The sequence below is a fragment of the Paramisgurnus dabryanus genome, chromosome 10 (genome assembly GCF_030506205.2).
Source record: "Paramisgurnus dabryanus chromosome 10, PD_genome_1.1, whole genome shotgun sequence".
NCBI classification, from domain to species: Eukaryota; Metazoa; Chordata; class Actinopteri; order Cypriniformes; family Cobitidae; genus Paramisgurnus; species Paramisgurnus dabryanus.
Genome location: NC_133346.1, coordinates 5762064 through 5775635, shown reverse-complemented (window position 1 = coordinate 5775635; position 13572 = coordinate 5762064). Strand labels below are relative to the sequence as shown.

General features: G+C 38.9%; 1 protein-coding gene and 1 pseudogene across 1 annotated transcript; both read left to right on the top strand.

Annotated features, from left to right (window-relative positions):
- Nucleotides 1-1307: 1307 nt before the first annotated feature.
- On the top strand, nt 1308-2331 carry LOC135738941 (trace amine-associated receptor 13c-like; annotated as a pseudogene).
- An 8430-nt stretch (nt 2332-10761) lies between these two features.
- Nucleotides 10762-11727, top strand: LOC135738948 (trace amine-associated receptor 13c-like). The gene has a single exon (XM_065257160.1). The coding sequence runs from the start codon at nt 10762-10764 to the stop codon at nt 11725-11727; it is 966 nt and encodes a 321-aa protein (XP_065113232.1).
- The last annotated feature ends 1845 nt before the right edge of the window (nt 11728-13572 follow it).

Below are 13572 nucleotides of genomic sequence, written 5' to 3'. Positions count from 1 at the left end.
CAAACCACAGGTATCACCCAGTTTTAGTCCATACTTGGGTATAAACCACCGATGTTCCCCTGGTCTCAAGAACTCACCAATGTCCATTCGTTCCAACATTGGTTCTAGGAGAGTAAGAGGGACTGGGACTCAACTTTTAACTACCTGCAGGGGGTTGTAAGATGTCAACGACTCACGGCTGATTCCCACCTTTCAGGGACACCCACCTACAAAGTGGGACCGAAGGTGTGGTTGTCCACAAAGAATATCCCCCTGTTCCAGATACATAGGCCCATTGACCATAATCAAGGACCTCAATCAGGTAACTTTTGAACTCTAGCTCCAGTTCAGTCACCCATTTCTCCTTCTATCTCCACAGAGCCTGGTGAAAAAGCCCCCCCCCTTCTTGAAGCAGATATTAGAGTGTACATCATGCGGGAGTTACTGGACTCCAGACACCGAGGTGGACAGCTAGAATACCTTGTTGTTTGGGAGGGGTTCAGACCTGAAAAATTGTCCTGGGTCCCCCGATATGACATCTTAAACCCAGAACTACTAAGAGAGTTCCACAATGCCCACCCAGAGAAACCCGCTCCCCGTGGCAGAGGTCGGCCACCTCGGTGTCAAAAGTCCCAACAGGTACAAATTCACCAGGCTCTTCAGTCGCTCTCCCACAACAATCAGCATCACCAGAGTACTAATCACCATCATCTGTTCCTAATAATCAGCCCTCACTATATAAGACATGATAGACGTTGTGGCCTCACTGACTCAATCACCGTCCGGGCTGGTTACTGCATGCATCTCTATGAGTCTACTGTTGCTAAATGCCTGACTCCATTTACCCTTTGTGAAGATCATCTCCCTCCATTGTCATAATTGTCTTTGATTGTTTACTTTGACGTTAAGATAAGTGTCTCTTTGTTATCTGTAACTGTCAAGGCGTGTTTCTGTTCGAGTTTCCTGCTACCGATACCATTATCATCTGCATTACTCCATTATCTATCCAATCTGCCTGTGTTATGTGTTCAATAAATACATCATTGAGGCATTAAGTTGAGCAAATTATGGGCTCATTTTAATTTTTGGGTGAACAATTACTTTAACTATGTTTCAAATGAAAAACAAGTCACTATTTACCTTAAGCCTCAATAATATACTTTTAATCATCTTTCAGGAAAGGAAACACACTGTAACACAACTAGGTTTTTTATTTTTAAAAAGGTATTTATATTAATACATAAAAAATATATCAAAATATGATATCATTATGCTGCATCAGAGTGGGTGGTGAATGGGTTGGTCAGTCTGATCTAGACCTAATATAAATGAGAGAACAGTAGGGAGATCAGATCAAACTACTATCAGGAGGAGACTTTACTCATGGCCTATGAAACAGAAGATCTTGAGGCTCAATACTGCTTTCCTGCCATTAACTCATCATGCATCAAGATAAAACGCTCCACACATGAATACAATATCATGTATGTGTTTTTCTCATTGCTGTCAGTATGGACTGTGTTTCTGAATCTGCTGGTGATCATCTCCATCTCTCACTTCAAGAAGCTTCACACTCCAACCAACATGCTCATTCTCTCTCTGGCTGTGGCCGACCTGCTCATAGGAGTTATTGGCATCCCCTTTAAAGCTATTAAGTTGATTGAAACATGTTGGTTCTTTGGAGACATTTTCTGTAGACTGTTTTTAACAATCATGGGGCTGCTTTTCTCTGCATCTCTGACTAATTTAGTGTTAATAGCTGTTGACCGTTATGTGGCTGTGTGTCACCCTCTGCTGTACCCACAGAAAATAACAATGACAAGAACAGTAACTATTATCTGTGTTTGCTGGTTCTCCTCTTCAGCTTATAACATTTCAGTTTCTATAAGTGTCTTACATAGAAAATACACATGTTATGGAGAATGTTCATTTATGTTTACTTTTGCCTGGACAATCACTGATCTGTTCCTGTCTTTTTTGTTTCCTTGTACCGTCATTATAACTTTATATTTGAGAATCTTCTATGTCGCACATCAGCAAGTGAAAGTTATAAACTCTCTGCTGAGGAGTGGAAAACATCTAACAGAAGGTTCAGTGAGGAGGAAATCTGAGAGCAAAGCCGCTCTGACATTAGGAATCATTGTGACGGTTTATCTGTTTTGCTGGATTCCCTATTATATTTTATCTCTAACACCAAACACAAGAATGACTTCTGTTACAGCCTCTGTTATGTTATGGATGTTGTATATTAATTCAGGTCTGAATCCTCTCATCTATGCTATATTTTACCCCTGGTTTAGAACGTCAGTTAAACACATCTTAAATCTATCCAAAATATTTAAGCCAGCATAACTTCTACTGGTCTTGTTCATTAGAATATTTAGTAAGGTTCTGGATTTACTAGCATTGTTCTCTCAAGAACTGGTCGACACAAGATATTACATTAAAAACTGAGAATATGTTTAAATAAACTCTTAGTTTGGCAGAGCTTAATAGAGTGGTTTGGTATAAATCCCATCAGGGTACCCAGCGGGTTTATGGAAACTGCAAGCCAAAAATGTGTAAAGGCTTTTCTGCTTTTAGTCTTAAATACATCAGAATCTGCATAGAACAAACAAGTAAATAAAAACACGCATACAATAGTACTTAGGCACAACAATGCTATTTGTATAAAAATATTTAGCTTGATTAGTTTTTCCGATATCCCAATAAGAGAAAACTCATTTTAATGTTGAATTTAATTAACATAATTAATTATTTTATGTGCATAAATTACTGTTGGATTACTGAACATGTTACACATGAGCACACAATAAACTGACCTGCATCATCAAGAGCAACTATTGCATCAGTCTGTCAATCGACTTGCATGTGAGTTTGTTTTCCACTTTTTACAATGCTTTGATGGATCATCTTTGGATGCAGCAAGCAGGTGTTAACATGACCCACCCTGAAGACCCTGCACACATTTTAAATATTAAACATAAAGGTTTAAAGGTATAAAATGAATCACTATGTTCTAGAATGGGTCACAAAAAAAGTTTGCAAGCCAACAGCAGGGGCAAATAAAAGCAATCACATTCTGCTGTCAGTAAAATAAATGGTCTTAAAGTCAGCTTTTTATCCCTGCTGTATCATACATGTTATTTAAACAAATAATTTACATGTCATTTATTTCCCTTGGTATGAGAAATAAACTATGATAAATGTAGTTATTGATTCAGGAAGTTGCATTTGGTCAATAAAAGACATTTGTTTATTGTGTTGCTGCTAAAACTGTCTATAGCTAGCTAGTTTTATCCACTTTCTCGTACATCTGCTATACGAGCTTACAGCCTGTTCACACAAAAAAATATGCTTGACAGTTAAGAACTTTTTCCACTTTCATTATGTAGAAAAGATCAGACTGCAATCCCCTTTGTGTAAAAAAACCCTTTCAATACGGTTTACTTTTTATGCATTGTGTCAGTAGCTGAGGATATGGGGGAAACTCCTGTTTATCCCACAATAGAAGCCTATTGGTTAACAACTGTAAAAATGCTAAATAAATTATGGCATTAATTCGTCCAGACGACTGGTTTACATCAGTGGATCTGAGAGATGCTTACTTCCACAGTTTGATAACCTCTTCTTACAGACTGCTCTTGAGATTCGCGCTCGTCATGACAGCACAGCAATACACGGTCCTGCCATTCGAATATTCTCTAGCCCAGGCCTGGTGCCATGGGGGGGGGGCAAAGGGGGGCTTGAGGTGTAAAGAGTAGCTGAAAGCCATACTTGAGTAAAAGTACAGATACCATACTGTAAAAATTACTCCACTACAAGTTACAAGTCACCAATTTAAATACGACTTGAGAAAAAGTATTAAAGTAACCCAATTTAAAAGTACTCAAGTATTTTTACTCATACTGAATGTTGGCTCAAAGATGCACTAGTCCTCAACACAAAGAGATATTGTAGGTCAGTGAAAACCAAGTATATTAAGTTTTATTTCCTAATATAGAAAAGAAATCAAACACCTCAAAATTTTGACCTGGCAGAACAAAGAAAGATTAAACATAGTCATAGTCTTTTGACTAAAATTGAATTAAGTTTTAGTCATATTTTTGTCATCTGAATTGATTTAGTTTTAGTCTAATTTTATTCAACTAAATGCCATGAGATTTTAGTCCAGAAATCTACATTAAATTTAATTTAAACCCATTTTATTTTAGTCTAGTGTCATTGTGTACTTGAATGTGCCATGCTGACAAATATATAGCCTAACTTTGTGATATGGTAACACTTTACAATGAGGTAATTTAGTTAACATTAGTTAGCTACATTAGTTAACATGAACTAATAATGAACTGCACTTATACAGCATTTATTAATCTTTGTTAATGTTAATTTCAAAAATTACTTATACTTTATTAAAATCTTGTTAACATTAGTTAATGCACTCTGAACTAACATGAACAAGCAATTAAAGCTTACATTTCTATTAACTAACATTAACAAAGATAAATGGACTGCATTTATATAGCGCTTTTAACAGACCTAAGGCCATCCAAAGCGCTGTACATGTTGCCTCACATTCACCCATTCACTCACACATTCATACACCGACGGCGGTGTCAGCCATGCAAGGCGCCATCCAGCTCGTCGGGAGCAGCTGGGGTTAGGTGCCTTGCTCAAGGACACCTCGACACTTGGTCCAGTGGAGCCGGGGATCGAACCACCAACCTTCCGGTTTGTAGACAACCTACATGAACCACTGAGCCACTGCCGCCCCATACCGCCAAATAAATACTGTAACAAATGTATTGCTCATGGTTTGTTCAAGTTAGTTAATCCATTAACTAAAGTTAACTAATGAACCTTACTGTAAAGTGTAATCAAATATTCTTATATAGGCCAATCCTAAAAAAGTTATAATCTTAATATTTCAAAAATTCCAGTATTAGAGTTCAGTAGGTTGTTACATAAACAGTAACAGAAATTTGATAATGCAGATGTCACAAGGTGACGATCTTTTTGGGCGGAACCAAAAGTTGGGAAAGTTTGGTTCCGCCCGGATGTTTCCGCCCAGACCGGGGAAAGGAAACACCGGACATCCGGCAGCATCGCGAAGGGCTGTAATCAGTTGATTAAGCACAGCTGTGTAGTTAAGGAGATCGCCGGGTGATTGGACAACTGGAGTACACGGAGGAGTATTTAAAGAGCAGTTAAATCACAGTTGGAAAAGTTAGTGTGTGCTGAGGAACGGAGCTGTGCTCGTTGATAGACATTGGTGGCTGTCTACATTTTCTCTCTCTCTCTCTCGTTGTAGTTTGCGGTGGACACGCTGGAGTTAAAGGAAAATCCTACGGGTAGAAGAAACATTGGTCTAAGTAGCACATTTAAAGGAGTAAAGCAGGAAGGAAACCGACTTTGTTTTGCAACGTAAACAAAGGCAAACCGCTGTGAGTATCAACTCTGGTGTTGAGCAACTTGTAAAAACTAACCTGTGCAATTGTTGGATACCTCCAGGAGAAGGAGGGCGGCCCTACCCCTGAAACAGCGTGGTGGGTGAGCTGCAGAAGCGTCCATCCAAGCAGCCACAGCAACGAACTACCATTCAGGTCGTATTTCCATCGCCCTTATCCAGCCCAAGCGAAGTGGAGGACGCAGGGCGTCCTTTGTTGTGTGCACTGATAGTGTGGTGAGTGAGTCTTTGAAATTAGTAAACTTTTCACGTTGAAGTGGTGCTGTGTATTGGCTGTGGGTTGCTGTGTGTCTTGTCAGACAAAACCCCGCATCATCCATTTTCCACTGGGCAGAGGACGGAGAGGCTAACGACCTTAGGAATTACCAGCTACTATACGTAGTGTGCTGTTTGGAGCGTGAAGTGACGCAGATTAAGAGCTATCAGCAAGTGTGAGTACAACATTGGAATTATTTGTATTGGAAACTTACCTGTGTCTGCCCCTGTCGCAGAGGCGGAGGCGAAAGAGTTCCGCCGCCCGTGGTCTCTACAAAGGGGCGCCCCTGTCCAGGATTCGATCGCCCTACGGGTAGTGAGGATAGGGCAGCGCTCGACCCGGTGAGGCGGTGTGCCATCTTCGCCCCTCTGCTGGACCTGCGGAGAAAGCTATACCTACCAAGAGCTGTAAACAGCAGACCAGGTGAGAAGCATCCAAAATCCAAGTAACAGTGCTTTGTGTCCCAGCGGTCACCTGTGGAGCAAAAGGAGAACGAGAGTGAACATTAGGAGAACAGACTGTGGAAAGCTATACCTACCAAGAGCTGTAAACAGCAGACCAGGTGAGAAGCATCCAAAAATCCAAGTAACAGTGTTTTGTGTCCCAGCGGTCACCTGTGGAGAAAAAGGAGAACGAGAGTGAACATTAGGAGAACAGACTGTGGAAAGCTATACCTACCAAGAGCTGTAAACAGCAGAGCCGGTGAGAGGTATTTGAAGTCCAAGTTAACAGTGCTTTTGTGTCCCAGCAGTCACCTGTGGAGCAAAAGGAGAACGAGAGTGAACATTAAGAGAACAGACTGTGGAGAGCTATACCTACTAAGAGCTGTAAACAGCAGAACCAGTGAGGAGTGTTCGAAGTCCAAGTTAACAGTGCTTTTGTGTCCCAGCGGCAACCTGTGGAGAAAAAGGAGAACGAGAGTGAACATTAGGAGAACAGACTGTGGAAAGTGATACCTACCAAGAGAGCTGTAAACAGCAGAGCCGGTGAGAAATACTCCAAGTCCAGGTTAACAGTGCTTTTGTGTCCCAGCGGCCACCTGTGGAGAACAAGGAGCCAGAGAGTGAACGTACGACGGAGAAACGTGAAGGCACGCAGGGCGAAGACCCCCTGCCGAACAGAAAAGGTACGCAGATAGTGGAAAGACCACTTGCCAGTCACACTGTTTGTACTCTGCCTCCAGGAAGGAAGAAGGAGGGCGCCACGGATAGCAGGGACCAGGCCGGAGCCTGACGTTTCCCCTCCCCCCCGGCTTACGGTGGTCTGCACCCCCGTTGCCCTTTGTCCCTGCCTGCCCGTGGCTGCAGTCTCCCTGGAGGGAGGAGCCAGAGACTCATTAGTTTTAATTTTCCCCTTTCCCATTTCCCCAGTCCTTTTAAATATTTAAATTCAATAAAGATTGTTTTATATTTTACTTACCTGTTCTCGTGTTTGTCTGTTCATTGGGTTGGCTTTGGGGACCTCCTCGAGGTGGAAGTTGAGAAGGGGCGTGGCTTTAGTCAAACATAGCCAGCCCCTGGGGGTGACACATATTAAAAACGTGAAGTTGTTCATTTGAAAGATTAATTGTAAACACATGTAGTAGACGTAACACCACTATCTCACATTAAGGGCACTACATTTCTTCCGTCATGCATCCCTCTTTACAGTAAATACATTACAGCATACTTGATTAAATGTGAGGACAGTGAAATTGTACACTTATTATCAATCTTATAATGTACTCAAGTTACTCGGGCAATCAGTACAGGACCTCGCTGGTTTATTTTGGCTTATATAGTAAGTTATATCAAGTTATGTACCAGCTCAGGCCAGCTGATAAACATCAGTATATAAAACATTTGTGCTTGCCTTTGAGTTGCGGGATGACCCTCCTGCAATCGCGCTTCACTTCTGTTTTGATTGTAGCATCACAAGTTTAACAAAGGGTCCCTTGACAGAATCAAATGTGATATGCATCCATATATCTGCTCTTTATCTCTTCTCTTAGACCAGACGCGAACTTTTCCCTACAGTTTATGACATACGCAGCATGCAGATGTCCCGCTACGGTGGCTCAACGCAAGCCATTCAGCGTTTGACATCAAAATACCGCGAGACCAGACTTCTCCATATGCATTTGATCTCGCAGTACTTTGATTTCTTACGATTGCCCTGCGTAGCGCCACATGAAGTCCCTCAGTTGTGTGTGTGCGTCTAACCTCGCGACCACAGATTCTATCCATCATCACCCTCTGACACTTTCGTCTCGTTTTTATTCGTTGACGAATAAACAATCTAGCTAGTAAAAATAAGTGTTATTTCAAATGTAGTGGAGTAAAGAGTACAAATACCCAATCAAAAATGTAATTGAGTAGAGAGTAAAAGTTGCTTATATTTTGATACTTAGTACAAGTACAAAGTAGCCCAAAAAATACTTAAGTACAGTAACAAAGTAGATTTACTTAAGTACTTTACACCTCCAGAATGAATTTGTGCCAGTCCAGTTTTCTTATCAGACAAATGAAATTGGAGTGCTAAATTCAGTCATATACTTTGAAATAACAATTGCGTTAATAACGTGTATAAAAGAATTCATCCAATGACTGCAATTACATAATCTCAGGGCGAATGGCTTCGACGTCCAAAAAAAAGAGAAAAAAACAAGCTAGCCTACATGAAGCGCAGTACAATTCAGCGACCAAGGTGCCGTTTCCTTGGTGTTTCAGCCTGCAAAGTTTTAAACATTTGTTTCTTAAATCAGACATTATTAATAAAGCTGAACAACAGGCTATCAACTTCAGGAGGACTAAAACAAAAACACAGACTGTAGGTAACAGTTTACTTCCTGGGATTGGTTATGTAGAGAAGACTGACATTATCATAATTCCTCCCGCTTCAGCCTGTAAGTTAACTCCTATTAGCACTGCATTGTGACCGAATCTTTCAAACATGGTAAGGAGCTTCACATTTCCAGCTGATATCAGAGGTATTCAAGCCAATCACAATGTACAGATTAGCTGGCCAATCAGGAACACAGCGCTTTTCAAATCTGTGCGTCAGGAAGAGAGTGAAATCTGGAGCTATAACGGTATGTGGAAAATAATGTTTGTTAGCGATAAAACACGCAAAAACATTGTATAATACCATGGGCAAGGCTAGCCCCTTTTTAGGGGTGCTTCAGCACCCCTAAAAAGGAGCTCAGCACCCCTAAAACTTGGAGCAAGAAATTTATTTATTCTAAAATGTTCATTCGTCTTTGACAAGGTTAAATAATGTCCAAAACATACTCCGTAGTTTGTGGTTTAAAATGTATATGTTAAGGTAGAAAATGAAAACCTCCCCGCTTAGCAAATGGTGTCATCCTCTTCTTTTACTTCTCTGTACCTGCATAGCTTAGCCCGAGCGCGAAACACACGCAGAGTGAGAATCAGTTAAAAGTGTTGTGATGCAACTTGCTTGCATGAATCTTACAAAATGTTTACGTTATGTTTATAATGAGCGACTATATCACGAATCAATCTTTCAAGCCGTGTTTTTGTCTTATACTGAATCACCATGGTACATGTATAATAAGTGTTTATTTTCGGATTATTTTAGTCCGGCGGGTACCCGCGCGCTGCGGAGTAGTACGGTACCTGGGTGACTCGTCCATAGACTTAAACGGAGAGAAGTAGCGCCGGTTACAATGTTCTTCCGCAAGACGCATGCAGTTTTGTGGGTAGTTGCATACGTGTGTCTCTGTTGTTAAAGTTTATTGTATGATTTATCGTTAATTTGAGACTAATTTTAACAATCGGGAGTCATGTAAACTGGTCAGTCATCATAAAATCATGGCGTTTGGAACAGAGTGAAAACAAACTACATATCACTGTATACCACTAGTACCGGTAAGTTATGTGTGAAATCACTAACTGTCTGACTATCAAACTAGACAATAAATATTTTTGTAGTTTGTCACATGTAGATTAATATGAAGGGGATAACGTTTTTAACCCTTAGTGCAGGAGTCACAAGTGTTTTGTTTTAGACATATAGTAAAGGTAATGGTTCAATTAAAGGACTGTTAAAAGAAAAGCTGCAAATTAACAAACTATTAATAAACCTACCATATGTTGTAGGCATAAAAGTTATAAATTAGGAGATTTATCATTTTGACAAAGGCTTAAAACGACACACTGTATATCCATACCCACACTGCTGCTGTAGCCCACCTTTTGTCCTGATACTTTAATATGGCATTAATGGCAAAAAAGTGCTAGCTCGCCACTAATTAGAAATAAAAAGGTTGGCAAAAAAATGCATCTCAAAACTCATTAGATTGATGCTTTAAAATATATAATTTAAAAAAAGTTCTAAGGGGGAGCATGCTCCCAGACCCTAGAGGGGTAATTTTCTTCTCATCTTTTTCACCCCTGATCCGTTTTCATGCCTGAAAGGTCTCCAAAAAAATCTGGATTTTGGAGTTAGTTGAACCAATGTTAAAATGATAGTTATTTTACAATAAACATATTATTGGTTTCTGTAGGAAAAAAGAGTGGGTGGTGGCAGCGGAGCTCATTGGGTGCTCAGCACCCCTAAAGCTCTAACCCTAGAATCGCCTCTGTATAATACCAAATACACAAAATAACGTTCTTTTAGTAATGAAAAAGGTGCTCTGTAATTGTCCTAATAAAACTAAGTCCTAGCTCTGGATTAATCTTAAATCCAGGAAACTGCCCCAAAGTGTTAGGCACCAGAAAGCCAGACATATACACCTTGTATGGCATTAGGTTGAGCAAATTATTGGCTCATTTTAATTTTTGGGTGAATTATTCTTTTAACTACGTTTCATGTGAACAACAAGTCCATATATACTTTAAGTTTAAAAAATGTACTAATATAACAGGAAAGGAAACAAACTAGATTCGTACATTTATTAAAAGGTATTTCAATGAATACATTAACAAAATATCAAAAGATGAAATCATTATGCAGCATTAGAGTGGGTGGTGAATGGGTTGAGTCAGTCTGATTCAGATATAAATGAGAGAACAGGGAGGAGATCAGATCACACTCCAAACAGGAGGAGACTTTACTCATGGACTATGAGACAGAAGATCATGAGACTCAATACTGCTTTCCTGCCATTAACTCATCATGCATCAAGACAAAACGCTCCACAGATGAATACAATATCATGTATGTGTTTTTTTCATTGCTGTCAGTATGGACTGTGTTTCTGAATCTGCTGGTGATCATCTCCATCTCTCACTTCAAGAAGCTTCACACTCCAACCAACATGCTCATTCTCTCTCTGGCTGTGTCCGACCTACTCGTGGGACTTACTGTCATGCCCTTGGAGGCAACTAAGTTGATAGAAACATGTTGGTATTTTGGAGAGACTATCTGTAAACTGTTTTTAATAATCATGGGGCTGCTCCTAGGTACATCTCTGAGTAATTTAGTTTTAATAGCTGTTGACCGCTATGTGGCTGTGTGTCACCCTTTAGTGTACCCACAGAAAATAACAATGACAAGAACAATAACTATTATATGTCTTTGCTGGTTTTTCTCTTCAGCTTATAGCATTGCAATGATCGTTATTTCACCTAGAAAATACACATGTTATGGGGAATGTATAACTATGCTTACTTTTTTCTGGTCAATTGCTGATTTGTTTGTGTCTTTCCTTCTTCCTTGTACCATCATTATAAGTTTATATTTGAGAATCTTTTATGTCGCACATCAGCAAGTGAAAGTTATAAACTCTCTGCTGAGGAGTGAAAAACATCTAACAGAAGGTTCAGTGAGGAGGAAATCTGAGAGCAAAGCCGCTCTGACATTAGGAATCATTGTGACGGTTTATCTGTTTTGCTGGATTCCCTTTTTTATTTTATCTCTAACACCAAACACAAGATTGACTTCTTCTATAGCCTATTTTATGTTATGGATGTTGTATATTAATTCAGGTTTGAATCCTCTCATTTATGCTATATTTTACCCCTGGTTTAGAACGTCAGTTAAACACATCCTAAATCTATCCAAAATATTTAAACCAGCATAACTTCTACTGGTCTTGTTCATTGTAATAATAATTACGGTTCTGGATTTACTGGGATTGTTCTCTTAAGAACTGGTTAATGGATTTCAACACAAGATATTACATCAGAATATGTTTAAAAAAATCTAAATCTTACAAAAAGCGTCAGCTAAATGAATAAATTAATAAGGTGGTTTGCCATAAAACTAATAAACCCATAAAGGTGGCCAGCGGGTTTATGGAAACTGCAGGCCAAAGATATAAATTATAGGTGACATATATAAAGGAGTATATAGTTTAATTCACTAATATCTTTGGTACAATGATTTAAACTAATAAAAAGTCTTAAATACATAAAATCAGAATATGCAGTACAGAACAAACAAGCCAATAAAAACATGCACATAGTTGTACTAAGGCACAATGATACCATTCTATAAACATGTTTTATTTAGCTTGATTAGTTTTTCATGTCCCAAAAATACAAAAATTTAAAATTAAAATTATTTTATGTGCATAAACATGAGTACACAAGACAGTGACCTGCATCAAGAGCAACTATTGCATCAGTCTGTCAATCTCCTTTCATGTGAGTTTGTTTCCCACTTTTAATGATGATTTAATGGATCATCTTAGGAGGCCAATGGGTAACACTTTATTTCGATAGTCCACTTCAGACATTTTACTAACTATAAGTAACTTTGCAACTACTTATCAACTACCAATCTTTAGAGAGTTATTAGACTGTCTGCTTAATATCTACTAACACTTTATTGTGATGATATCTCAACAGACATTCAACTGTCTATAAGTATCTTTGCACATGCATGTCAACTTATTCCACTAACCCAAACCTCTTCTCTAACCCCAACCCTTACAGTCTACTAATACACTAATGACAGTTAGTTGACGTATAGTTGCAAAATATTGAAAGTAAACTGACATGTAGTTGCTAAGTTATTTATAGTTAGTAGAATGTCTAAAGTGGACTATCAAAATAAAGTGTAACCGGCCAAGGATGTTGAAAAGCCCATGTTATATTGTATATTATTGCTTGATGGTAGAGACTTTATCAGCTAACAAAAGAGTTCTAAGTTTACCATCTGAGATCAAGTAATGAGATCAAGCTCATTACCCTCATTAAAATATGAAAATCATTTAATACCTGATTGTTTAGTTATTATTTAGTTTGAGCTCTATCATTCAATAAACCTTTCTAATCTGCCTCCTCACAAAATTGCCAAAGACTAGGGGAACTAAACAATAAGCCCTGCAAAGCAGTGGGTTACCAGTACAGTTTATAACAGCTTAGGGGAGTTGTTAGGCACAACGCGAAGCCCCTTAGCTGTTATAAACTGCACTGTAACACCACTGCTTCGCGGGGCTTATTGCTTTAATAAAACGGTTAACTTCATATGCATAGTAGGATTTCATCAAATAAAACACAGCAAATAAGTTGTAATTATATTAGTACAAATATTACTCTTCTGCCAAACAAAGGTGTTCCTCAGAATCAAGTGTGGCTGCAATAGAGCACAGTTCCCATCAAGACAGACGCATCAAAGACACAATAAAAATATGATTAAAGATTGTGGTGTTTGTTTTCATAAATTAACATTCCTCTAATTTATACATTAACATTGATATCGTGCAACTGTTGAAGTTTGGATCAAATATGCTTTGAAGCATGCTTAAATTTCCCCTTCAGCGTTTTAAAAAAGTTGGCACCCAGTTTTAGTTTAATGCCTTCCAAAAAAATTATCTTCTTTAAATACCCATAAAATACATCAAATGAAAGAACAGAACCTCTGCTTTCAAACAAACATAAAAAAGGTTTCATCCTACCTTTATTTGTTCTATTATCACCTC